Source organism: Sceloporus undulatus, chromosome 6 (assembly GCF_019175285.1).
Source record: "Sceloporus undulatus isolate JIND9_A2432 ecotype Alabama chromosome 6, SceUnd_v1.1, whole genome shotgun sequence".
NCBI classification, from domain to species: Eukaryota; Metazoa; Chordata; class Lepidosauria; order Squamata; family Phrynosomatidae; genus Sceloporus; species Sceloporus undulatus.
Window position 1 is genome coordinate 85,496,142 of NC_056527.1, and position 25,504 is coordinate 85,521,645.

Below are 25,504 nucleotides of genomic sequence, written 5' to 3' on the forward strand. Positions count from 1 at the left end.
TTGCAAATACATCAATTTTATTGCCTGCTGTCTTAGACATGTTGGCAGTAGCTTAAGCAACAGAGCAGAGCATAGGACCTCTTCAATTAAAATTTTAATTTCCAAATGCACCATGGAGTAATAGTTTAAGTGTTGGAAGAGGACACTGGAGACCGAGGTTCAAATTCAACTCCCTACATGGAAACTCACTTGATTACTTTGGGCAATTCACACTTTCTCAGCCTCATACAAAGGCATTGAGTGGCAAACTGCCTCAGAACAAATCATCATGAGTTGGAAACAACTTGAAGGCTTACAACAGCAAAATAATTGCATTACTTAGTGAGAGAGCCCAACATTTTTGTCTTGACAAAATACCAAGCTGCCTTATAATGACTCAGAACAGTGGCTTAATGTCAGTAGCTAAGAAAAGCAATTCCCAACATACAACACGAGATCATCTTTTTAAGCTGGAGATGTTAGGGATTGAAACTGGGATTGCCTACAAAGCATGTGCTCTTCTTCAGAGAACCCTTTCAATTTTGCTTTCTCCTAGGAATAGCAGCTTTAAAATTATTTTTGTCCTCAGTTTTTATGAAACAATAGTTGATTATATCTGCTCAAATAGCAGAAAGCTGGAAAGTCCTAGCCCCATCAGATTCCTATTTTGGCTGGAGGAGTGGGCCACTAAACTACTCAAAGAGTAGGTTAATCTATAAGGATGTGTTCCAGAGCCACAATGGTGAGTGTCTTGCCTCTGGTGCAGATGTCAAAATGTATACAGCATAGTGGCTAGTTTTAAAGCCGATCTCTGGTGAAAATGTTGATCTTATTGCTGTCACCTATTTTTATGCAACCCTGATAAATCTGTTTCAAAATTTGGCTCTAGCTATCAGGTGCTCTTTTTGGGACATAATCAGTAACTCTTACCCCTTAAGCAAAGTCACTCCTCCACTTCAGTATAGCTAAGAGGACTGGAGTATATAGTGAATGATGTAGGAGTATCTGAGGAATGTTTTCTGGCTGTAGAGAAAGAGAGAGACCTTTAATCTTCCTCTTTGTTCAGTCTTCCCCTATGGCTAAGCAATTGTATAATGAGGCTTTAAAAATACCATCAGGTCAGTACATCTTGCACAGCATGAGCTGCACAGCACCCCCTCCAAAAATCAATCCTCCAGTACTCTTTTTTGTGAGTGTATGGTTTCAGCCTTGTTTTAGACTATGGGCTGCAGCATTTAAATATTCCAATTCCATGACCATAGATGTTGCAGGAACTACTATTTCAGTGCAAAACCCTTGAAACTCACAGTGTGTCGCTAAAGGGCTTATCACCTCATTTAAAACAAAAAAACACAAAGTGGACTCTAAAACACTGCCTTCTTTTTACTGGATGCTGATTCCATTCCAGCCTTAGTCTAGAAATGTCAGAACTCCTGTTTCTCTTTCTTAACTGGAATTAGAACAAGTCAGTCTGTAGTTAACAGTTCTCTGTGTAGATGGGTATCTGGGCAAATATCAGCAATTTAACTATGCAAAATATTTTCTGTACAGTCATTGATTTCTCTGTCTCTCTCTTTAAAATAATCATGTAGCACACAGATACTGTAGTCATTTTGGTCTCCTGACCTTGTTCAGCCTGTACCAACTTCATTTCCCCAGAAATTGAAATGACATTCCAAAAATTGGAAGCCCTTGCTGGGCAATTTCAGAAGTGATTTTCTGTTATATTGTAATGGATTATCCCAAACAGTGCTCAAACACTGAATCATTGGAGTATTGGGCATTAAAAAGAATGATCGCAGAGTAGGAGGTCCTTGGCCCCCAAAGACCACATGGGGACCACCAGGGCCACATGTAGTCCAGGAGTCACACAATGCCAACTCACAATGCCAACTCACATCTTTGTACCTTCATGCTAAACAAAGGTCGATTGCAGGCATGGCTGGTATTTCAAAAAAGAGATCATAGACCCAGCCAACTTAAGCCATGTGTAGGCTTTAATGAATGAGAGTAGGTTGTGTAAATGTCTTGTCAGGCACCTACTCATCCACTGTACGTCTGCCAATGAGTGAGTCTTGGCTGGTTAGGAGGCTGCGTTACACCCCTCTGCTGTGAATCAAGAGTATGGCTTCGCCCAAGGACACTGTGCAGGGTTTCATTATCATGTCCTCAATTTGCCTGCCTTCTAAAGGTGGCAAGCATTTACACACAAAACTACAACTTCTAAAACTGGGTACTTCTGCAATCTAATGCTTTGTGCATTACTGTGACCTATAATACTTTGCTACCTCTGCTGTCATTGTCTTTTTAATACATGTTCCCTGTCATCCAGAAAGTAAATAAAGGTTAAAGAGCTACGTAGCAAAGAAGGTGTTCTGTCTCTTTGATTTTTGTAGCACCCAGTGTACATTCTGAGTGCCATGGCACTGGAAGCATGGACTGTATGTCTATACACCTCTGATTCCCATGCCCATTAAAGTGGAGTGGAGTAGGATAAACAGTGTAGCATTTACAATGGTAGACACAATGGCTTTATAACATCCAAGTATAATGCTTGACCTTGAACAAAATTGCACATTTCTCCCTTGCCCTGTTCACGTTTTTTGTGAACAAGAGAGCGTGAGTGGGAATGGAAATAGGTGTCCTGCCCTCCTTTATAGCATAGTTGTGTGGAACCTGGGACTAGACGACAATTTCCATCATCTCAACCAGTAGTTAGCTAGTACTTATGGGAGGTGTGCCTTCAAGTTGTTTTTAACTTATGGTTACCCAAAGGCAAAATTTCCCCAGCACTCCTGGGGGTTTGTGGCATTTTTCTCCCATTTGTTGGAGTTGATGGTCTAGACCAGGGGTAGGCAACCTTTTTGGGCCGGGGGCCGGGTTGCTGTCCCTCAGACAACTGGGGGGCCGAAGCCAAAAAATAAATAATTAAATAATTTTTATAAAAATTAAATATATAAATAAACCAGGACAAATGTAGGATAAAATTTTCAAATGGAAGACGCTTTTTTAAAAAAAATGGAGGACACACAAATTTTTTTTGCTGATTTTTTTAAAAAATGTTAATATAAATGCATGTTTCTGAGGCCCTGGCGGCAATCGGCGGCAGGACCAGGCAGGGGCTGGTCCCAAGGCCTTGCCGGGCCACATCCGGGCCGCAGGTTGCCTACCCCTGGTCTAGACATTTTGCACTAGTGTTGCAAGACTTTGCTACCTGGGTTGCTCTTTAAGAGGGAGGGATGTAAGGTTGAGTGACTCCCAGTAGCAGATTGTGCTGTACTTAATCTTTGATTATATGCTTTTGCGCCAAATTGTAATCTCAGTCTCAATCCTTAAGAAACATGGTATGTTGCAAGTTAAATATTGTCAGATAAAGCAGATCTTCAATCTCAATTTAAAACAGACACAAAGTTCAGTCTCAGTATGTTTCACAGGATACTGCACTGGATACATAGAGAGAGAGAGAGAGAGGCAATAAATCGAGATTAGATCATGTTTAGAAATTAATGGTGCTTAAATCAGTGATGTTTAAAATCTTATGGCTCATACTCTGAGCATGACAACCCACATAATTTTATTCTATTTTAAACAAAAGTTGGTCCAATATGTGGTTTTAAGATACTGTACTGTAAGATTTGCATATACGATGGACATTTTTACCAAGCAAAATAAACATTAATTTATAGCAGTGATTTTTAAACTGCTTCCCCAGAAATTTAGCCACTTTTCCCTATGCAATCCTGTGCATGCTTGCTCAGAAATAAGATCATTTACTTCAATGAGATTTATTCCCAAGTCTGAGAGTGCAGCCTGAGGAGTTTCTGGGTGATCATCATTGGTTCATTTTTGTTTGATTTTTGTTTTATGGTTTATAAACCAGGTGAGCAATGCTGTGTGAAAAATGGGATAAAGAGGCCAGAAATATATTCATTAGAAACCCCCAGTTTCTATGGCCTAACCTTTTTCCATTTCACTTTAGTAAACTGATAATTATCTTTATTGCATTCTGTTGACCCAGTGTTTGACTTCATTCTAGAAGACATGGCTTCAAGTAAACAGGGTTCCAAGGGAAAACTAAGCTTTGGTTAAAAGAGTAGTACTGTAACTTTGTTGCTGTAATGAGGCTACTTTGAAGTAGAGCTTGGAAACAAAGCTCCCAGATTTGGGAAATTCATAGTAAACCAGTGTGATGTAGTGGTTTGAGCATTGGACTATAGCTCTGGAGAGAAGGGTTTGATTCTTTGCTCTGTCATGGGTGCCAATGGGTGACTTTTGGTGAGTCACACATACTCAGCCCCAGAAAATCCTGCAGTAGGGTTGCTTCAGGGTTGTCATAAATTGAAAACAAGTTGAAGATATACAACTACAACATTTTATTAAAGGAATGCTTTTGAATTTAGGTTTGAAGCAAGGCATCTCAATGAATATCTCAGAGCTCAGCAACTGAATGTACCTGAAGCCTTAGGTTCCTTGGCACCTCCAGCCAAAAGAATGATTGGCAGCAGGGCAGAGAAGATTCCTTCTTCATACTTCTTAATAGGCGATACTAGGCTGTGTGGGCTGCTCAGATATTTTGTAATAATTTCCAAAGCTGTAATCTGTTTAGTTTCATGCAGCAAACACAACTCACGCTATAATAAAGTCATTATAGCATGATGCTCTTATAGCTCATGCTATAACAAATTTATTCGTCTTTAAGCTTCTGCTAGACTTTGACTGTTTCATCTTTTTTGAACCTCCTTGTTGCTAGATATTTCTTCAGAGCAGAAGCAGATTCACTGTGTGGGAACAGGAATCAAATGGAGCTGGCAATGTTATGTCTCAGAAGTGTAATATTTTATTGCTGGAACAGGCTGTGAATGCTATAAATTACATTTGCCCACAACATACTTTGGGATGCAGTGTAAAATGCCTACTTTATCATAGACCCTTCTCCCCAGTAGAAGCACACTGCCTTAACCACTTTGCATGTATGCATTTGCCTACCCATACCATTCCAGAAGTTGTTGTTGTTGTGTGCCTTCAATTCCTTTCCAACCTCTGGTGACCCTATCATGGGGTTTTCTTGACAAGTTCCTTCAGTGGGGTTTGCCATTGCCATCCTCGAAGGCAGAGTGAGTGTGACTTGACTAAGGTCACGCATGGGTTTACATGTCTGAGCCAGGATTCGAATCTTGGTCTCCAGAGTTTTAGTCCAATGTTCAAGCCTCTACACCACGCAAGTATGCAGTTTATTTTGTTCGTTGGTCACAAGCCACTGGCTCTTTAGAAACCTGACTTATACCTGCCTACTATATCTACATGTTGTTATGTCCCTTCAAGTTGACTCTGACTTATCAAGATCCTGCTCTAGGTTTTCTCTGCAAGATTTATTCACTGAAGGTTGCCATTGCTGTCATCTCAGGCTGCAAAAAATGTGACTTGCCCAGTACGTTTCCCTGGCTGGCTGGGGATTTGAACCTTGATCTCCCAAAGTCCTAATCAAACCTACATCCTACTGGCTATCATAACATGTATTTATGTACAGTGCCTGAAATACATGGTGAAACTCACCTTATTCATTGATCTAGGAACTGGGGAAATATTACATTCCATGATTTAATGTTCAGGGAAAAGGTGTATCTTGCATCAGTATTGGGCAATATTTAATGTGCAAACCTTTTTGCAACCTAGAATCCTCTTTGCAAGCCAGAATCCTGCTCCCTGTATTTGTAGAGTGGCGAATGTGACGAAGGAAGCGGGGCTGCTGACGTAGCTTTGGCCTGGCTGTACTGCCCTTTTGTTTGTTTGCATGAAACACCTTGCCAGCTGTTACACCTTTCTTTTCTTTTTTGTGGGTCTGAAACCCCATTGTGAATGGCAGCTGTTCTGCCTGAGATCAGAAAAGCGGAACAAGGATATGTATGTAACCTTTCTTGAATGTTTGACAGCCACTCAAGGGAGGCTTTGAATATTAATTGTCCATGTGGCTTTTTCTGCATGTGCTTTGCATTTAAAAACAACAACACTTTTTTAATGAGCACCAAGGGGAGGCTGCTGAATAATGACAAGTCTTATTAATTTGTAGCAACAGCAACAGAAGTACAATGCCAATTCTTCAAGTCCATTCCTCATTTTGCTCATTAAAAGTGTGTGGATATAAGTCTATCAACCCAGAATATCCATCATTCATTGACCCACTTCAAGCGCACCCAAGCAAAACATTGTTTTCCTTTTATTACTTGTGTTCAGAGAAGCGTTTCACTGGCAATGCTTGCATTTTCGTTATTCTGTGAGAACCTTTAGAACATTTTGCATTTGTGAGTCAACAAAAACAATCTGTCGTCCTTTCTGATAAGTGCCAATGGGGAGCTTATCCCAGAATGATGGGAGATATTAACAAGTCTTTGTTTATTCAGCAAAACAAAAATTGAACATACTATTTTTCAGGGAAACTTTTGTAAAAGCACTTCATATGCATTGTTAAGAAGTTGCTATGGCAGTGCAATCTAGTGGTTAAACTATTTAAGTGGAACTTGAGAGCTCCAGGTTCTGGTCCCCACTCATCCATGAAGGTCACTGTGTGTTCTTGGGCCAGTCACCCATTCCTCCCCTCCCACAGTTTATCTTACTTTGCAGAGCTGTTGTGTGGATACCATGAAGTAGTGGAAAGCTATATACACTGCATTGAGCCCATTGAAGGACAGATGAGATCAAAATGTAATTAATAAATAAATGAAATTAAAACTTCAGAAGCCAAAGGAGTAGGATTTCCAGGTATCTGCAGGTCGAAGCAGATCTTTTGTCTAGCATGGGATAATACTGGCTTCTGGAAAAGGGACAGTATTCACATTTTGATGGTGCAGAGTGAAAGTTTAAAACCCCTTCTTCCTTAGTACCATTCCTCCCATCCGCACTTGATATCTCAATGAGAGATCTCCAGTAACAGATCTTTTTGGGCTCAAAGGCTTTGGCATCAGCAATCCTGCACAGCTTATACACTGTGGCTTACCTGGTATTGCAATGCTGCTATTCCTTCAATTCAAAATGGGAAGCTGGATTTCCTGGCCACCAGCAGCTCTGGTAAGTGATCTGTAGTCAGATGGTTCGCAAGATGTACAAGATTAGGTCTAGTGTCCTTTATTGCTGTCCACAGTTAGCAGAAGGGATCATACATTATGTAATGTGATGCAAGTTATATAGGCTGATAATGAGCTATTGGGTCCCTGCTTTGAGATAGAGATGTAATTTGGGATAGAAGTTAGTGCAGCTTTGCTTGACTCTCAAAGGCTATAACTCAGGCCCAAAACATTTCCAGATGAGCTGTTCCAAATCATGGATTGGGCTCTATCCTTTGTGTTTCCATTTTACAGTGAATTTTGGAGACAGCCGTGGCAGGTTTAACTGTGCTCAGACATTTCAGAGATCATGCTGAAGCATAATTGGCTAACCCAGTGATGCTAGCTTGCCAACTGACTGCAAGCCATAGTTTGTGAAGTCAGAAATCAGCTGACCATAATCAAGCTTCTCTATCTATCTCTGAAATGAGGACATGATCCATATTGGTTGTGGTTTGTATGTACGTGTGTGTGTGTGTGTGAGAGAGAGAGAGAGAGAGAAACTTGCCAAGAAAACCATTTGATAAGTTCATTTTGAGGCTGCCGTAGGTTGGAGGCACACAACAACTACAGATATACATGAGGAGAGAATGAGAGAGAGAACATACTCACTATATTTTTATCTTGCTGTCCAAGTGCTCCCCTATCCAGGGATCAAATTATCACTCTTATCTGCTTTTTTAATGGCATAGTGCTTTGAGTGTTGGGATGGGGCTCTGGAGACAAGGGTTTGATGCCCAGCTCAGCCATGGAAATCCACTGGGTGACCATGGGCAAGCCACATGCTTTCAACCTTGGGAAGGCAATCCTAAACCTCCTTTGAACAAATCATGCCAAGAAAACCTTATGGTAGGCTCGTTTTGGGATTGTCATAAGTTGGAAACAATGTGAAGGCACACAACAACAAAACAATATATAGTATTTTTAAAAAAACCTGCAGGTAGCAGGCATCATATTGCTATTTCCTTCAGTGAGAGACAAGGAAGTTTGCATGTTAAAAATTGCATGTACTATTAGAAATATGGCATGCTGTCTCCAAAACCTTTGTACAAATGTATACAGATTTTAACAAACTTAAATCATCTCATTTAAATAAAAATTAAAACAATTAAACAAGCTAGCATGTTAAAAACACCATTCATTTAAAAGCATAAAATCATTTTAACAGTAAGATAAAAATACAGCAATGCCCCCATAAAAAGACCCTTCTTCAGCCACTTAATCATCAAATAACTGTTCAATAAATAAAAAGGTGTTTACCTTCCAGCAATTTTAAAAGTTTTTTTATTGCAAAATAAACCCCTTTGAATTTCAGTGGGGCTGTCTCTTGCGTATGCATAATTTGGTGCAACCCTGTATTTTAACTTGTAAAATTTCTCCCTCTTTCTCATTCCAGGAGAGGAAAGTCCCTGCCCTCATATTAATCATGTTAGAAATTGTTCCCCATTCTCTGTGTCTAAATGAGACACTTTTTAATTCATGGGAGCTTTTCATTTGTAATTCTGTGATCTTCATCCAACATTCAGAGACTGTTCATGGCTCCAAACAAATAGAGAGAATAGCTGATTTTGCATAGCTTTTTCCCCCCTTCCCTGAAAAATGCTTGTCAAGCTCTTTAGTTCTTTGGAGCTTGTTTAGATCTTCTTTCTCTTGTCATGCGTCCCTGTCAGTTATATCAGATTTGAAGCAGAACATGACAGCAGCATCTAGAAGACTGATGTTACCTTCATGCAGAGATCTTAAAAGTCAGGTCTCTTGTGGCATTCAGAAAAAAATGAAGCCTCTGCCAATTTTTCATGACTATTACTGAAATAGAAATATATATATCCATTGTCTTCAGAGTTAGGGATTTTGAATATGGATTTGGGTGTGATATATTCTTTCCAGAATCTTTTTGAAGATCACCTCAACCTTTCATAGATCACTTACAGAGGAAATTGATTCTTAATGGTTGGATCCTGAACTATGGTACTTCCCACACAGTGGCTCAGTGTGATTAGAACTGATGTGAAATTGATCCAGAAAAGCAATTTGCATCCATAAACGTGTTCATTTTGTGGCTGCTGATTTAAAGAATGTCAGGTAAGCACAGCTGTTATCAGGCTGTGAAGGTGAGCAATGTAGGATGAAATATCATACCATTGTGATGTGTGTGTATGTGCCTTCAAGTCAAGTCAGCATATGGCAACCCCATGGATTTCATGAGGTTTTTAAAGGCAAGGAATACACAGAGATAGTTTTGCCACTTCTTTCCTCTGAAATATAGCCTACAGCACCTGGCATTTGTTGGCAGTTTCCCATACAAGTACTAACCAGAGCTTGCCTTGCTTAGCTTCCAACATCAGATGGGATCTGTTGCCTTTAGGGTATTTAGGCAGCTCTTAATTTGACTTTAAATACACCTCGCATTTGCGTTCTAAGAACTGGATTTGTATTTCAGAGGTGTGTGAGAGGAATGGTTAATGGGCCTTTGTGCCTGTACATGATACAGTATGTTACTATATTCTAATAGCCATTAAAATATTAGCCAAGAGAGGGATGTCTTGCAGCAGTTTGCTCTTTGACTGTCTTTAGGGCCTTTTCACACTACACAATTGTAGTGCTGTGGTTTCACTTTTAACTCTCATGGTTCCATGCTATGGAAGAATAGTTTAATGAGGGGTATTTAGAATTCTCAGCCAGAGAACTCTTGTGATTTCTTAAATTGCAAATCCCAGGATTCCATAGAATGCAGCCATGGGAGTTAAAGTGGAATCATAGTGCTATATTTGTATAGTGTGAAAGGGTTTTTATTCTAGGTCTCCTTGCAAGCTTCTTTGGAAAATGACAATACAAAGCCAACTTTTATCTCCAAAGTGTTTTGTGAGGGATGATTTGTGCTCTATATGTGTGCACGCACACCTTTTCTCCTTCATACCATTGTGGGGTCTCTTTTTTAAAGATGCTGAAATGAAGCCACATGACTTCATTACAAGGTTGGCTTTGGGCATTTTGTGGAAACAGTTGCTTGATTGGTCTCTCTGGGGCTTTGGTAGTTGCTGAGAGTGCTGTGCAACTGTGACTCTCAACATCACTAATGTAAATTTAGATCCTACTTGAGGCAATAGTGGCAGCATTTCATTTAAGAAAAGGAAGGATAAGATAACTTTTTGTGGGTCCTTCGGCTTTTCTGATTAGTTAGAGTAAGGCAGCTTGCATGATATGGAAGTAACGTAGCAGCGACATATGCTACAAAAGGATCTTGTAGCATCTTTGAGACTAATTGTGCAAAAGAAGTTGTAGCATAACCTTTCATGGATTTGGTCTGTTTCCTCAGATGCATGAATTGACATGTTGTGACAGTGGCATATTGGACAGTGAGAGAGAGAAATACTTTAAAATGTTTTTAAAGCTACCTCAGTCATGCACGTTTTCTCTTCCTAGCTATATGGAGAAATTTGATCAAGTTCATCACTGCTTCGTCTAATGACCGGCCTTCCGACCCTGAGGTTATGAGTTTAATTCCCTTTAACCTTTGTGAAAAGCCAGCATGGTTTGAGCATTGTATTAAGACTTGGGAGACAAGGGTTTGAATCCCCATTCAGCCATGGACACCCACTAGGTGACCTTTGGCAAGTCACACTCTCTCAGCCACAGAGGGAGGAACTGACAAAACCCCCTCTGAACAAATCTTGTCAAGAAAATCTTTTGATAGGCTTGCCTTAGGGTTGCATGGGTTGGAAGCAACTTGAAGGCACACGACAACCACAGGTCACTAGTCTCTGAGGACCTCGCCCCCCCCACACACACACACATTCTTTGTCTTTCTCTGTCTCACTCAAATCTTTGGAAACTTACCTTTTTGGATTACAACTCCCAAAACCCACCATGTGGCCATGTTGGTTGGTGACTTCTAGAGGTTAGAATCCAAAAATGTTATTTTCTCAGATTTTGGTCCTACATGATTCACCACTTCCTTTATGTCCTGTTGTATAGGGAGCAACATAAGAATAGCTCACTAACAGATCAAGGGATGCACAGGCATCTGTTTCCCCAAATTCCCATTTTCTTTTTTAAAATGAGAAATCTCTTTCCCTTCACAACTATGGCAAAGTCTTCTTAGCTGGTGCAAATGAGAAGCTGCTTGCTTTGTTTCAGCCTGTGTGTGTCACTTGCATTACCTTGAAAGAAAGCTCATCCATCTTTGGTCAGAAACTGATGCAAATGACAGCTCAGGGTGGCAAACATGTACCTTGTCTGGATGTGCTGGTATACAAAGACATCTGTCTGAAGAGATGTGACCTCTTCATTTATCATCTGTGAAAGTGGCACTGCCAAGAGACACCCAACTGTCTGAAATACTTTCATGACTGAATCCCTCTTCATTCATATGCGCCAGAATTTAAATTCCTGTTTTATGAAAATCAAGCATTTGCCCTGCCATTAGAGCCAGGGTTGGGAACCTTTGGTCCTACAGGAGTTTTGGACTGCATTTTACACAGTCCTTCGCCACTGGCTGGGTTGGCTGGGGCAGATGGGAACTGAGGGCCAAAACAACTAGAGCAGAAGAAGGAATTGTGTTGTTGAAGTACAGCTCCCAGCATGTAAATCATTAGCTATTCTGGCTTCTGGGAGTCACACTTCAACCATATCTGGAGGGCCACATAATTTCCATCACTGACATGGAGGGCCAAAGTTTTTTGGGCTTAGAGCTTCTTTTGTGTCAGATGCTGTTCCTAATAAAGAACAGCAAGTCACACTAAAGCCTTTCTCTGAGAGCAGATAGCTGTAATGTAGCTCTTCAAGCAGAGTAGCTGAATGACTCAATATGCTGCAGAAGTACTATATTCGATGGTGGTATTATATCATGCTGAGATGCAACAGGCTGCAACCCTAGAGTTTTTCAGTTGTCACAGCATAACTAGAACCCAATTCAGCAACTTCTTACTTCTGAATTCACATTGCAAAGGTATATTGGCTTGCATTGCAAGCATAATAAAACATCCCCCCCCCATACAGACAACTGGCTTCATCTGTTCCTAACCTCTGCATCTTGCAACTTTGGCAGATGATAGAGAGGCTCTTCAATCAACACACTCTTCAGCTTGATTGCTTTACTTACTGCGTCATTATTGCTTCCTGCTGCACTGTCAAGTCTTACAGGTTTTAAAAAATGGAAAGGAGAAACCTTCTGTTCTATCCCTCCTCCCATTTTATGTAACCCAGAAAAGATACTAAAAGACTGTATTAGAGAGTAATTTTAAAAATGTTTCTTCAGCAATACATTTTTGGAAGGACCTCCATAAGTCCCTGGCTATACCTGAAGAATGAGCCAATGTAGCGTAGAGGTTTGAGCATTGGACTGACTCTGGAGATCAGGGTTCGTTTCCCAGATCGGCCATGAAACCCAATGGGTGACCTTGGGTGTGTTACACTCTCTCAGCCTAAGGGGAAGACAATGACAAATCTCTGAACAAATCCTGCCCAGAAAACATCATGATAGGTTCACCTTAGGGGTAGGCAACCTTTTTGAGCTTGGAGCTGGGTTGCTGTCCCTCAGACAACTGGGGGGCCAACCTCAAAATGGCGCCCAGCGCGGCGCGGAAGCTGCGGCGGGGCGGCAATCAGCGGCAGGTCCGGGCTAGGGCCGGTTCCAAGGCCCTGCCGGGCCGGGTCCGGCCTGTGGGCCGTAGGTTGCCGACCCCTGCCTTAGGGTCTCCGTAAGTCAAAAACAACTTGAAGGTATGCGACAACAAATACCTGAAGAGGAAATATCCTGGAGCTGAAGTTCCCAAGAAGTACACCTCTATAACCATTTCAGTGCCTACCTTTTCTCCACTTTACAGGACCCTTCTGAAAGCGAATTTTGGTTTTCTGGTCTGAGTTCCTGTTCTGATTATTTATTATTATTGGTTAACCACTTTTACTGTAGTTACTTTTGAGGTAGGATACAGTGTCGTAAGACAAATAATGGGAACATTTGAAGCTTTGGCTTGTTTAGTCCTATACTGTTTTGACTAGCAGTGGCTTTGAAAGGAATATTTCCTATTGTTGCCACTACATTGTTTAAAACTAGGATTGAACCTGCTCCTTAAATTGCCTGTATGTTTTACCACTGTGCTATGGTCCCTCCCTCTCAAAAAATTAGGTTGCATAGTATTTCTACAGATGAAAGATCTGGGCTACCTGATCTGGCTCCTTTCAGGTATGTTTGATTGTAAATTCCATCATCCCATCCAGCTGCTATCCAACACCTCTGAAGGGAACCTGGTTGGGAAAGACTAGCATACAACACTTCTGCTCATCAATGGTGGTAAGGAAATGTGGGGCTCTCCCCATGAGCTGAACTGATCATTGGAATGCAGATGTAGAGTTTAGGTGACTGAATGGCTTATTGTTGTTGTGTGCCTTTGAGTTGTGTATGGCCCTATCATAGGGGTTTCTTGGCAAGATTTGTTCAGCGGGGGCTTGCCATTGCTCTTTCTGAGACAGAGTGTGACTTGCTCAAGATCACCTACCTAGTGGGTCTCCATGGCCATTGAACTCTGGTCTCCAAAGTCTTAGTTCAACACTCAAACTGCTATTCTGACTCAAAAGAATGCCTAACTTCCCCTAAAAGATACCTTGTTTTTCCAGCCCATCTACTTTCTCAAGGACCTTTGTCTGTGGAAGCTGCTAATTTGCAAAGCATGGGCACTTGGAACCACAGGTTTATCTTCTCGAAGATAAGGCACTATGTTCAAAACCATCCACTAACAAGATGTGTGCTTAAAACAAGAGCATAGCAAAGAACTCTTGTAAAACAAGTAGACCTGGATGCATTTAGATAAGCTTGTTAAAATCTCTTTTGCTATGAAGGAATAGCCTGAAGAGCAGTGACCTGTAGGTAATTTAGATCTATGGATAGATTTCTAGGTAATTTGCCAAGCATTTCAAATTCCATGTAGTTAACCAGCAGAAGTAACATAGCATCTTCTTCCTCCACCATGCCCCAAATTATACTGCTGAAATGAAATGGTAACCATTTTATGTGAAAAGACGGAGCAACATTCGGTTGCAGTACTCAGAAAAAGAAATCATTGTGTTCAGAATTTGTAGTTCAGTATATGTGCCCTTTGTATGTGTTTCTGGCTAGTGAGTCTAGAAGTGCTAGTAAAGAACGGAAGAACGTTTGCAAAAAAGCCAGCATTGTGTAGTGTTGAACTCGAGCTTCCAGGAGACCAGGATTTGAATTCCTGCTATGGAAACCCACCAGGTGTTCTTGAGCAAGTCACACTCTTTGCCTCAGAGGAAGGCAAAGGCAACCTCAACCCAAACTAATCTTATTTCTGGCATATGCCTTGGTACACCTATTATTTAAGGTGCCACAAGCTTTTGTTGTTTGTCCAACATATTAAGGCCTTTCCACTCTATGCAGTTATAGTGCTTTGCATTGTTGTGTGTCTTCAAGTTGACTTATGGTGATTCTGTCAAGGGATTTTCTTAGCAAGATTTGTTCGGGGGGGGGCTTGCCATTGCCTTCCTCTGAGGTTGAGAGAGTATGACTAGCCATGTTTAGCCTGGAGAAGAGAAGGTTAATAGTTGTTATGATAGCCCTATGAAGGGATGTCATATTGAAGAGGGAGCTAGCTTGTTTTCTGCTGCTCCAGAGACTAGGACCCAGAGCAATAGATGCAAGCCCCAGGAAAAGAGATTCCACCTCAACATTAGGAGAAACTTCCTGACAGTAAGGGCTGTTCAACAGTGGAACACACTCCCTTGGAGAGTAGTGGAGTCTCCTTCCTTAGAGGTCTTTAAACAGAGGCTGGATGGCCATCTGTCGGGGATGCTTTGACTGAGATTTCCTACATGGCAGGAGGTTGGACTGAAAGGCCCTTGCAGTCTCTTCCAACTCTGTGTTTCTATGATTCTGAGGTCACCCAGTGGGTTTCGGTGGCCGAGCGGGAATTTGTACCCTGGTCTCCAGAGTTGCAGTCCAACATTCAAACCACTATGCCACACTGGCTCTCTGTTGGAATTTAGATACCATTTTCATTTATATGTCTCTATCATTTGGAATCCTGGAATTTGTAGTTCAATGAGCTACTAGAGAATTTTGCCAGTGCATTCAAGATACTTTGCAGAACTATAAATCCCGAGATTCAGTAGAATGCAGCCACACCAGTTAAAGTGGTATGAAGGTAGTGTGTAATGTGAGAGACCTAAAATGGCTGTTTTTCTGGAAATAAAATGTTAGCTGCTATCCTGAAATAGGAGAGTCAGCATGATGGTGTGGTTTTAGTACTGCACTACAACACTAGAAACCAAGGTTCAAATCCTTGCTCAGCCATGGAAATCCAGTGGGTGACCATGAGCAAAGTCATATTCTCTCAGCCTCAAAGGAAGGCAGAAGCACACATCCTTGAAGAAATCTTGGCAAGAAAACCTTGTGATAGGTTCACCTTCTCTCAGTTTTAGAGGGAGGCAAAGACAACCCTCCCTGAACAAATCTTGCCATAAGTCAGAAGATTTAAGGCACACAACAACAAGAAGAAAAAGATAAAAGCATCATGCAGCCGTTGCTCTTTTTTTTCTGTATTCTGTGTTGTTATTTTATCCTTCTCAGAAAATAAAGTGTTTCTTCTTAACATTTCTCTGAATTTTCAGGGACTCCAGAACAAAGGAAAGAGTTAACATTCCTCTCTGGTCCCTCAGCATTCTTTTTAATCTGGATTCTCTAAATGAATTGATTAACATAGATAATATACATTAAAAGCAGTAACTTTGCAGAGTTAATTGATTCCCTTTCTCCTATCTCCACCCCTTTTAAATTTTGAACTAACAAAACTTAAAAGCCTCTTTATCACCCCATTTACTTATCACAGTAGGGAGAGCCTGTTACCATAACTACTGGAATGAGGGTTTGTTTCAGACATTATTTAATCTTTTTACAAATGTAGAATAAGATCAAAGTATCACACAAGCCTGTACTTTCTGGAACTACAGTATTAAATTAAGAGAACAGTAAATGATTATTTGACTTTAGTTAAGACAGTTTCATAGAGGAATCATGAGTTGCAGGAATTTTATTACTGATTTATTAATATATTTATATCAGAGGTTCTCAGGGTATATAGATAAAATTAGTTTTAAAATGCTCAAAATTAAAATCACAAAAGAATAGAAAAAAAAAGCCTAAAATGGTTGCTTTATGTTACCCCCATTTTCAGACACAGCATGACTCTGAATACTGACTGGTCTGAATACTGTTTGGTTATAGATGTTCATTTGACAGGTCAACTTTCTTTATTCGCTTTCTGATTTAAAATCTTTTTGTCATTGTAAGAACGACTGGAGCAGAAGAAGGCTTTAGCCCTCACATCTTTCATTAGTGGCTTCCCAGAGTCATCTGGTTGGCTACTGTGGTTGGCTGAGATGGGCTTCTGTCTGATCCAGCTGGACTCTTCTTGGGTTCTTATGATACTTGTTGATGTGCACCATCAAGTCACGTTTGACTTATGGTGACCCTAAAGCAAACTTATTACAGGGTTTTCTGGAGCTGAGAGTGTGGGATTTGCCAGGGTCACTCAGTGGATTTCCATTGCCGAACAGGAAATTTAACCCTGTTCTCCAGTCATAGTCCAATGCTCAAATCACTACACTATTCTGGTTCTCTGTGACACTCCTAGGTCCATCTTATAATGTACAGTATTCTGCAAACCATCCAAATTGTTGCCTGAATGCAATCTCTCCTGGGATTCCCAGAAGCATGTTTAGTCAGAATGAGGGAGACCATATGGTATAACCTTCCTGGATTATGCCACTCAAATTTACATATGAAATGGAGAGAAATTTCAGCATGACATTTCCCAGATATATTTGTTTTCTCATTGAAAAGTTATTGTGTGTTGTTTTTTTAATACTCTTTTCTTAACCACAAGGGCATGTATTCTCGTTGTGCATTATGAATTTCATTTCAACACAAATGAAATTTCCCCACTCATGGGGAAACAAAAACATTATGAATTGGTTCCTGGCTCAATGGCTAATGCTGAAAGTTAAAAATCTTACAACAGTAGAAATATTTCCTGTGGTAGCGCTAGCACTGAGGCTGTGTTAGGTGTAAATACCTAAATTAATTGTCATACAGTACAGTGGTACCTCGGGATACGAATTACCCAGGTTACGAAATTTTCGGGATACGAAAAAATCCCATAGGGAATTATTGTTTCGGGTTACGAATGTTTTTTCGGGTTACGAAAAACTTCGGCGCTATTTTAAAGGGAACCGCGGCTTTTTTTCCATTAGCGCCTATGGCATTTCGGCTTACGAAGGCTTTTCGGGTTACGAAAGCGGCCGCGGAACGAATTAAATTCGTAACCCGAGGCACCACTGTACAACATTTTAAAATGGTTGTCTTAAAATGTATCTCTTTGCATTTACTTTAGGTAGCCATGTCCGCCAAAGCCATTTCTGAACAGACGGGGAAAGAATTCTTGTATAAGTATATTTGTACATCCTCAGCCATCCAGAACCGCTTCAAATATGCGAGAGTAACACCGGATACAGACTGGGATCGGCTAATCCAAGATCATCCCTGGCTTTTAACTGAGGTGAGTGGAACAAATTACAGTTGCTCCATCTCTTCCTTATCTTCATGTTGGAAGCTTTTCTAGCCCTGAATAAAACAGTTTCACAAGAAGGAATGGGAGAACTGTAGCTCAACAGATACAGATACTGTTCAGTACTGATACTGAACTGAGCATCAGCTCCAAGCCTTTATAGCTAGTGGCCAGTAATGATCGGAGCTGTAGTCCAACAGTATATAGAAGGCTACAACATGCCTCTAAGGAAAAAAAATAGTCTCTATCTGCTCATATCTGCCATTGTTAGTGTACTTGGTGAAATGGTTGGTTTAATCCGATTAGGATAGGTCATTTGATTGTAATAGTGTTCTTAGACCACTTGGGGAAACAAAAACATTTATTGTTGCTGTTAAAACAAGAAAAATTGTTTTGCTTATCAACTTTTGTTAAAATGTAATTTTAAAAAATCTTTCCCCATGTTAAGTAATATTATTTATAAGCGTGAAAGACTTGCTAGACTGTTCTTTTTTGCTTTTTATCCTGGAGCGGCAGTGTAAGCCTCCAGCCCTCTTTAAAAAGAGCAAGAGAACACACTGACTCTCCATACTTAGCATAAAAAGATAACAAGCAGCAACCTTTGTTTTATTTTAAACTGTTATCCACTTAACTTAAATGCATTGAAAAACAATTTTTAAAAGTGTTGCTGTTCTTCTAACATATCTTTTTTTATGCAAAATAGAAGGAACATTTATGCTAAGTAAATTACACTTTATGCAATTCTCCTCAAACATTCCATCAATCTGCATTCACTCCAAAGTTCCATTCTCACCATCCTCTCAACCACTCCTTGCCTTACACTCTATTGTACAACTAATATATGAAACCATATTTGCCTGGAAAAACTCAGGCTTGAACCAGGAACCTTCTGTGGAAAGCATGTGATCTGCCACTAAGCTGTGACTATCTTCTTTGTGTCTGAATGTTAAGAAACCTGGAAGCAAAGAGTCCTCATTATCTCCCTAGCTGACAAATGATAACATTATTACATTTCAAAGGTAAGGAAAGTTAGATGTAGCATCTTTGTGGAATCTGACCATTGGCAAATAATGAGTAGTCAGTTGACTTTGTTTGACCAGTCTATGGACTAGAGATGATCTCTCATGCTTTTTACTAATGTGGAATTCCATATTCTCTGAGGATAAGAGAAACATCCAAGATGCAACTTCATGTATACCCTTTGGATACACATTTCTTTCTCTCTTTTTTTCTGTTGAAAGGTTTAGAGGTCCATCCTCCTTTTTCCCTCAGTTCCTCATTTAATCAGGCAAATTGAATTGCAAGCTGGAGACATTCTGCCCTGTCCCCAGTTTCTTTCCATGGCTGGCCCGACTCCTGGCCCGACTCCAGTTTAATCACATTTAGCTGAGCATGGATCGGTTGCTCAATCCCATTTTTCTTGCTGATAGAGGGCAGCTGTATTGGTAAGCTAATTAAATACTCTGCACGTAGTTTATGTGAGTCAGTTGCTGGCATGTATTGGCAAGAAAAGTGCATAGGATTTTGTGAGGCTTGCCAGAAATTAGCAAGAGCTGTGGATGTCCTTTTGGTTTTATGATAAATTTCTTAAAGCAGAAGCTAGAAGAAGATTTTCAGTTCCACCGGGACTGAAATAAATGTTTAAAGATGCTGAAATGGCAGGGATGGGTTAGATCTAAGGTTACCTGCAGGTGAACAGAAAGAGAATGCAAAAGTTAATTAATTGGGGATGGTGAAATAATTAATTAGAGCAGTTCATTCTTTCATTTAATATCCATCTTCTTCCTAATACTGGGAACCAAGTTGGCTCAAAATGTGATTAAAAATAAACACAACTAGTAACTCAGGCGGGTTATACTCCGCCAAAAAATACGTATTGAATACGTATTAGGGTTAGGAAGGGGCGGTGCTTCCGCACCTCCCTAACCCTAATATGTATTCAATACGTACAATATGGCGGCGGCTGTTCCACACGGCCGCCGCCATATTGACGTAACGGACGCTCTGCGTCCGCACGTGGCGCACCGGAAGTGACACCGCGAGTGCACCCTTTGGCACTTGCAGTGCCTCTTCCGGGGCCCGAGAAGGAGCGCGATTTCCACGCTCTTTTCTCTGAGCGTCTGGGACCCCCGCGGTGTGGCAGCTGCGGCTCCCGGACGCCGCAAGCGGCGGTGGCGGGACAGCACTGCTTCTCGGCGGTATGTAACCCGCCTCAGTTATAGTATTAAAATTTGATGACCACATCAGGCAATAACTGTGGGGATTTCATACAGCCTTATATTAGTTCAGCATATAAGTAAAAATAAAAATTCCTTGCTAAGGTATGACATGCCAAGAAAACCTATACAAGTTATGCAAGCTGGGTAAACTTTAATATGCTGGGTGTTTTCTATCTCGCCTGTAGTCTACCTTTGCTCTGTTAGTGAGCATGATGAATAAAAGAGACAGAACCCCTGTGGTGTGATCAGTGAAAGTCTAACCACATCATTCTCCTCTACTGCTGGCTTCTAAGCATGGAGGCAAATATACATGCCTTAAAACAGTGGTCCCCAAACTTGTGCCATTAAGAGATTTTGGACTCCCAGAAGCCTCAGCCATGTTGGCCAGTAGTCTGAGATCTTAGGAGTTGAAGTCCAAAATTCCTTAAAGAGCACAATTTGGGGACCACTGCCTTAAAACAAGGGTTGGGGGAATGCTGCATGTAGTCCCCCAGCCAATTTTTTGTGGCCCTTTAAATTCTCTAGCTGCTAGAGCCTCTCCTCCCCTAGCTTTAAGGATTCTGGGCATTTTTTTGACCCAGGACACTAAAAAATGTGTCATGCCTGACTCTCCCCCAAACATATTTATATATAAAAATAAGAAAATGGTCTGAAAAATGAAACTGGAACTGACATCGCTTTGTTTTTTGTTTTACCAGGCCTCCACTAGAAGTGTGAGTGGCATGAAAAATTGCCTCAGTGCAGTTTCCCACTCCTGCTTTACAAAGAGTTGCCTGGAGTTTATAGATCTGTGACTACAGATGCTTAATCTCTCTGTATTGAGAATATTTTATTTTGATTGATAATGATAATTTGTTCACAAAATGCCATCTATTCACCTGCAAGATGGGTTTTCTCGTTTTCATTTTTTTTCTTTTTTCTTTTCCTTTGTAAAATTTTAGCGTCTAGTAGTGAAACCTGATCAGTTGATCAAACGACGTGGCAAGCTCGGTTTGGTGGGTGTGAATCTTGATTTAAATCAAGTAAAGACCTGGCTGAAGCCACGTCTTGGACAAGAAACCACAGTAAGTTATTATTATTTCTATGTCTGACCCATTTACTTTATTAGCTGTGACACTGAAGCCCTTTTGAAGGAAGAACGGAACATGAACAAATGAAATAAAAAATAAAATAAGGTTGTTTTATGCCTCCAAAGTCTTCCAGGACAGCACAGCATTTCATAAAATGTGGAAATAAATATATATATTAGATTTGGCAACACAGTATTCAGCACTGTCACAGGGTCATGCTCTGGTGAGATTCCTACTGTGTTCCTGGATGTTTTTGCCAGTGTGGGTGATGTACAGAGTAGTGTATTTTGATGGCTGTGAAATGAAAACCATTTAATGAGCAATAGTCTAATGTGCCATGGAAGAACAGCTTTCATGCAGAATTGCAGTCACTGTCCACTTGAAAGTGTGAGTCGTGTGTGGTGAGTGTTAAAGACGTGAGAGTGGGACAGATAAGAGACTGACATAATGGTGGCAGGAACAAGTGACTTGGTGTTAACAGAGGTCAGAAAAGGAAGGTTGCAGATGAAGAGAGGATGAGGCAAAGAAACAAAGAAGAATAAAATTGAATTCCAAAGAGAGAAAGGAAAATGGTGTGCTGAAGAAGAGAAAGCACACATGGAAGCAAAAAGAAAGCTCAAGTAAAAGAGATCATTTTAAATCTGCACAGTTTTGATATGGGATCTACCCAACCACTGTCATGGAATAAAGCATAAATGACTGGTCCACTGCTTTCCATTCTCATGATGGCACAAATGGATTATCATGATTTTTTGGGGTGGTGGTGGTGTTATTTAAGGGTTTTATTTGTTTTTTTCAATGCAGCAAAAGACCCAACCCATCCATATTTCCCAGACATTGTGTTCCAGATTATTACACCTGCAAAAAACTATCAATGGTTGATGTTGTAATACATGTAATTCATAGTTGCTTGCACAAGTGCAAGACCCAAGACATTGACATAACAGGTACACACATATATCAGATAACAGCATAGTGGGTTGAGCAGGGGATATTAACTCCCCTGTGTAGTTTCACAAATCCACATCAAATCATAGGTTGTAACTGCCTCATATTTCTTTCCTGTCACTTACATTAGTTGCACTAATGTGAAAAACATACAAATCCATTAATTTAATTTGGTGGAGGTTTAGTGGGATGTGGGCCCAATGTAAAAAATAATAACACAGATTTTATTTCTACTGAATCTGACTTATACGCAGAGCCCATTGGAAAAGGAATGCATACATACATGCTTCCTATTCCTTTCCTGGGTAAATCAGAGAAGTAACTACAGCACTTTCTCAAAATTCCTAATAAAGGTTGAGTCTCCTTTATCCAGAATTCTGAAACCCAAAATACTCCAAAATCCAAAATTGTCCACATGGCTGAGATGGTGACACTTTTGCTTTCTGGTGGTTCAGTGTACACAAACTTTGTTATATGCACAAAAGTATTTAAAATATTATTGATAAAATTACCTTCAGGCTATGTGTAAGGCATAGGACTTCCATGTTCCTATCAAGCATGCCTGAGAAGATGGTGGGTTTGAGAGAAGGGCCTCCCCTGATGATCCTGGAACCCAAGCAGGCTCATATTGGAAGATAGAGTCCTTTAGATATGCCAAGGTTGAGATACCTGTTTTAGGTAGTTGATCTGCTGGTTTAGAATATGAATACATTAATGTATACTTTTTTAACCATTTTCTATAGATTGCCAAAGCTAAAGGTATCCTAAAGAACTTCTTGATAGAACCCTTTGTTCCACACAAACAGGTCAGTTTGTTCACAGAAATGTGGACACTCTTGTTTATGTACAATTGTGTATGTATAATTATATATGCCATATATGCCAATCTTTTAGATTGTAAGCCTGAGGGCAGGGAACCATCTGACTTAAAAAAAAAATTTATGTACAGCGCTGTGTAAACTTACAGCGCTTTATAAATAAAGGTTAATAATAATAATAATAATATAAGTGTATCTATGTGTATATCAAATCCAATTGACATCACTATGTCACTTTTAGAAAGAGCAGTTGGGAAGGGAGTGTTGCTTCAATAGGGACTATACTTTGAGTGAAGCTAAATACCTATTGGGATTTGGAGAAAGGATTCTTAGCATGTATTCAGAAGCACTTTTTCCCTCACATTCTGTCATAAACAACAGATGGAAGAAAGGAGTTGGGACAGTAAAAAAATAAATAAGTGAAAAGTGTTTCCTCTATTTTGACTAAGTTTAACCAATGCTTTTCTCTTTTGTAATATAGTGGGTCCTTCCATTACGCGGGGGATCCATTCCAGGGAATCCTGTGTATGCTTGTGCCCCATTGAAAACACTGGACATGTGCTTGTGGTGCCACACTGCGTGCACCATGAGCATGCACACCGTATGTTTTATTGATATGCAGCTTCAGCATAACTTGAAGCCACGTATAGTGCGCCTGGGTACGGCGCAGGCACACTGTACATCTTTTTCAGAATCGCTGGCTATACATTAGTTTACTATAGTCTTACAGCCCTGTTTCTTGTTAGGGTCCCTTTACTATTAGGTGGCTGTATAAAATACACAGAGGATGGTGCTGTCAGAGCAGGTAAACAATTCTTGTTCAACGCAGCTCAGCAGCATGATATCAGATGCTTTAGAATGTCTCTGCTTTCCATGTCACCCTGCACATTCTGACTATGTGTTTTAGTCAGATTCTTCTAATTCAGTGTCTCAATTTCATAGGCGGAGGAGTTCTATGTGTGCATTTATGCAGCCCGTGAGGGAGACTATGTGCTGTTCTATCATGAGGGTGGAGTAGATGTGGGAGATGTCGATGCTAAAGCCCAGAAGCTGCTGGTGCGCGTGGACGAGAAGCTGCATGAATCTGAAATCAAGAAGCATCTATTGCTGCATGCCCCAAAGGACAAAAGAGAGTAATTCTGAGACACTACTTTATATTATATTACCATTGAATTGTGGGTAGAATCTTTTGGGGGGCAGTTGTACTCACATGACCTGAAGGAGGAGAGATACTAGAGTGTCAGAGGGTCAGTCTTTACTTTTTCAGTGACCTATTGGGCCACTTCAGTGTACCCAGTAGTACCTGGAAGTGTCATTTCAGATTATTGGGAATAACTTCTAAATGCAGAAACAATAAGACACCTGTTTGAAGCCATCTGAGAATATCCAAATGATCTCTGCTGCTTTGCTTTTGTCCAGTGGGAGGTAGTAGCTGAAAAATGCTTCAGAGCTGGCCTGTTCTGTCAAGGAACTTGAAGGAATTGCTTTAGGTGTTGTCTAACACACCAGTACACCCCCTGGACTTTCCTAAGGGAGGTGCTGGTAGAAAGCAGAGCGAGCAAGCAAGCACTGTTGATTGATGATGACCTGTGTCCCTTTCTGGCAGCAGCATCCACATGTTTCCTGGTTTAGAGCTGGAGATTTACTTAACAGATTGTTAGGAATAACAAGACTCTGGTAAAACCTGTTTTGCTTATACACTTTTTCAGATTCCATGGTACCGTTATTTCTCTTTACACAAGTACAAATAGAGTTAGTCCTCAAAGTTATATGGCTGCAGAATGTTCATATGCCCCCATACTCAAACTTATGGCGGCTATCAACTGATTCCTGGAACATCTCACATCCATCTCCCCTCTTTCATTCATTTTGCCACTGAAATTTGGTGGCAGACCACAAGGTTAAACAGCAACCAGGGAGTATAATAAAAGAATTTGCATGTGGAGAGGTGTCTGAAAACAGGGAAATGGAGAAGAGGATGAGGGCAGATGGAGACCATGCAATAGCTTCTTTTTCCATGCTAAGAGCAAGAGAGAATCTGCTTGCTTATTGGTGATACTACCATTGCTGTCAAAAAGCATGAGAGAAAGAAGTCTGGTGGTGGGAGGGAAGATTGTACATGTGTCATCTTCACCATGCAGCAGTCAACCAGTTACCTTACCCCCCTCCCCACTTTAACTTTGGAACTGGAGAGATTATGGCTGTTGAACAGCAGCTGGGGTCCTTGCTTAACCTCTGTAGCTTCAAAGTTGTGAAGGAGATTGGCTATTTATCATGCTTGGCAGTGCCACATTTAGCCATAGCAACAGCAAGTACATTTCTATACCACTTATCAGTGCACTTAAGCATTCCCTAAGCAGTGTACAACATATAAGCTAATTGCCCCAATAAGCTGGGTAATCATTCTAGTGACCTATGGAAGGATGCTAGGCTGAGTTGACCCTGGGATCAAACTCACTGCTGTGAATGGCTGCAGTACAGGCATTTAACCAGTGCGCCGCCACGTCTCCCTGGTGAGCATGATAAGTGGAATTATTGTAAACCTATCTACACACAGCCTAAATATCTATGAAAAATGGTAGATAAACATCCTCTGTTTCTTTATGTTATCTCTTTATATCTCAGATGAGGTGGAGTGCATATTAGATGACAGTGATAGTTAAAATCTGAGAGGGTTTTTTTTTTAATTTCTTGATGTGACAGTTCCCTTCTGACATTTTAAAGGCAACATCTTCTATTTACTGACATTTTAAGATGGACAATAAATGGGCTTCAGGGAGAGACATGGGCAGC

At 40.6% G+C, this 25,504-nt stretch overlaps 1 protein-coding gene across 4 annotated transcripts in view; it reads left to right on the top strand.

Moving 5' to 3' along the window:
• The window catches only part of ACLY (ATP citrate lyase), a 65,433-nt gene that overhangs the window by 2,746 nt on the left and 37,183 nt on the right, over positions 1-25,504 (top strand). For 3 of the 4 annotated variants that reach the window (XR_006104690.1, XM_042475807.1, XM_042475809.1), the window contains exons 2-5: positions 17,483-17,647; positions 20,817-20,939; positions 22,637-22,699; positions 23,654-23,844. Coding sequence is in view for 3 of the 4 variants with exons in the window: in XM_042475807.1 (XP_042331741.1) it covers positions 17,489-17,647; positions 20,817-20,939; positions 22,637-22,699; positions 23,654-23,844 (536 nt within the window). In the remaining variant the exon portion in view is untranslated. Of the gene's footprint in view, positions 1-17,466; positions 17,648-20,816; positions 20,940-22,636; positions 22,700-23,653; positions 23,845-25,504 lie in introns of those variants that run through there. The other variant, XM_042475808.1, reaches the window with a different exon arrangement.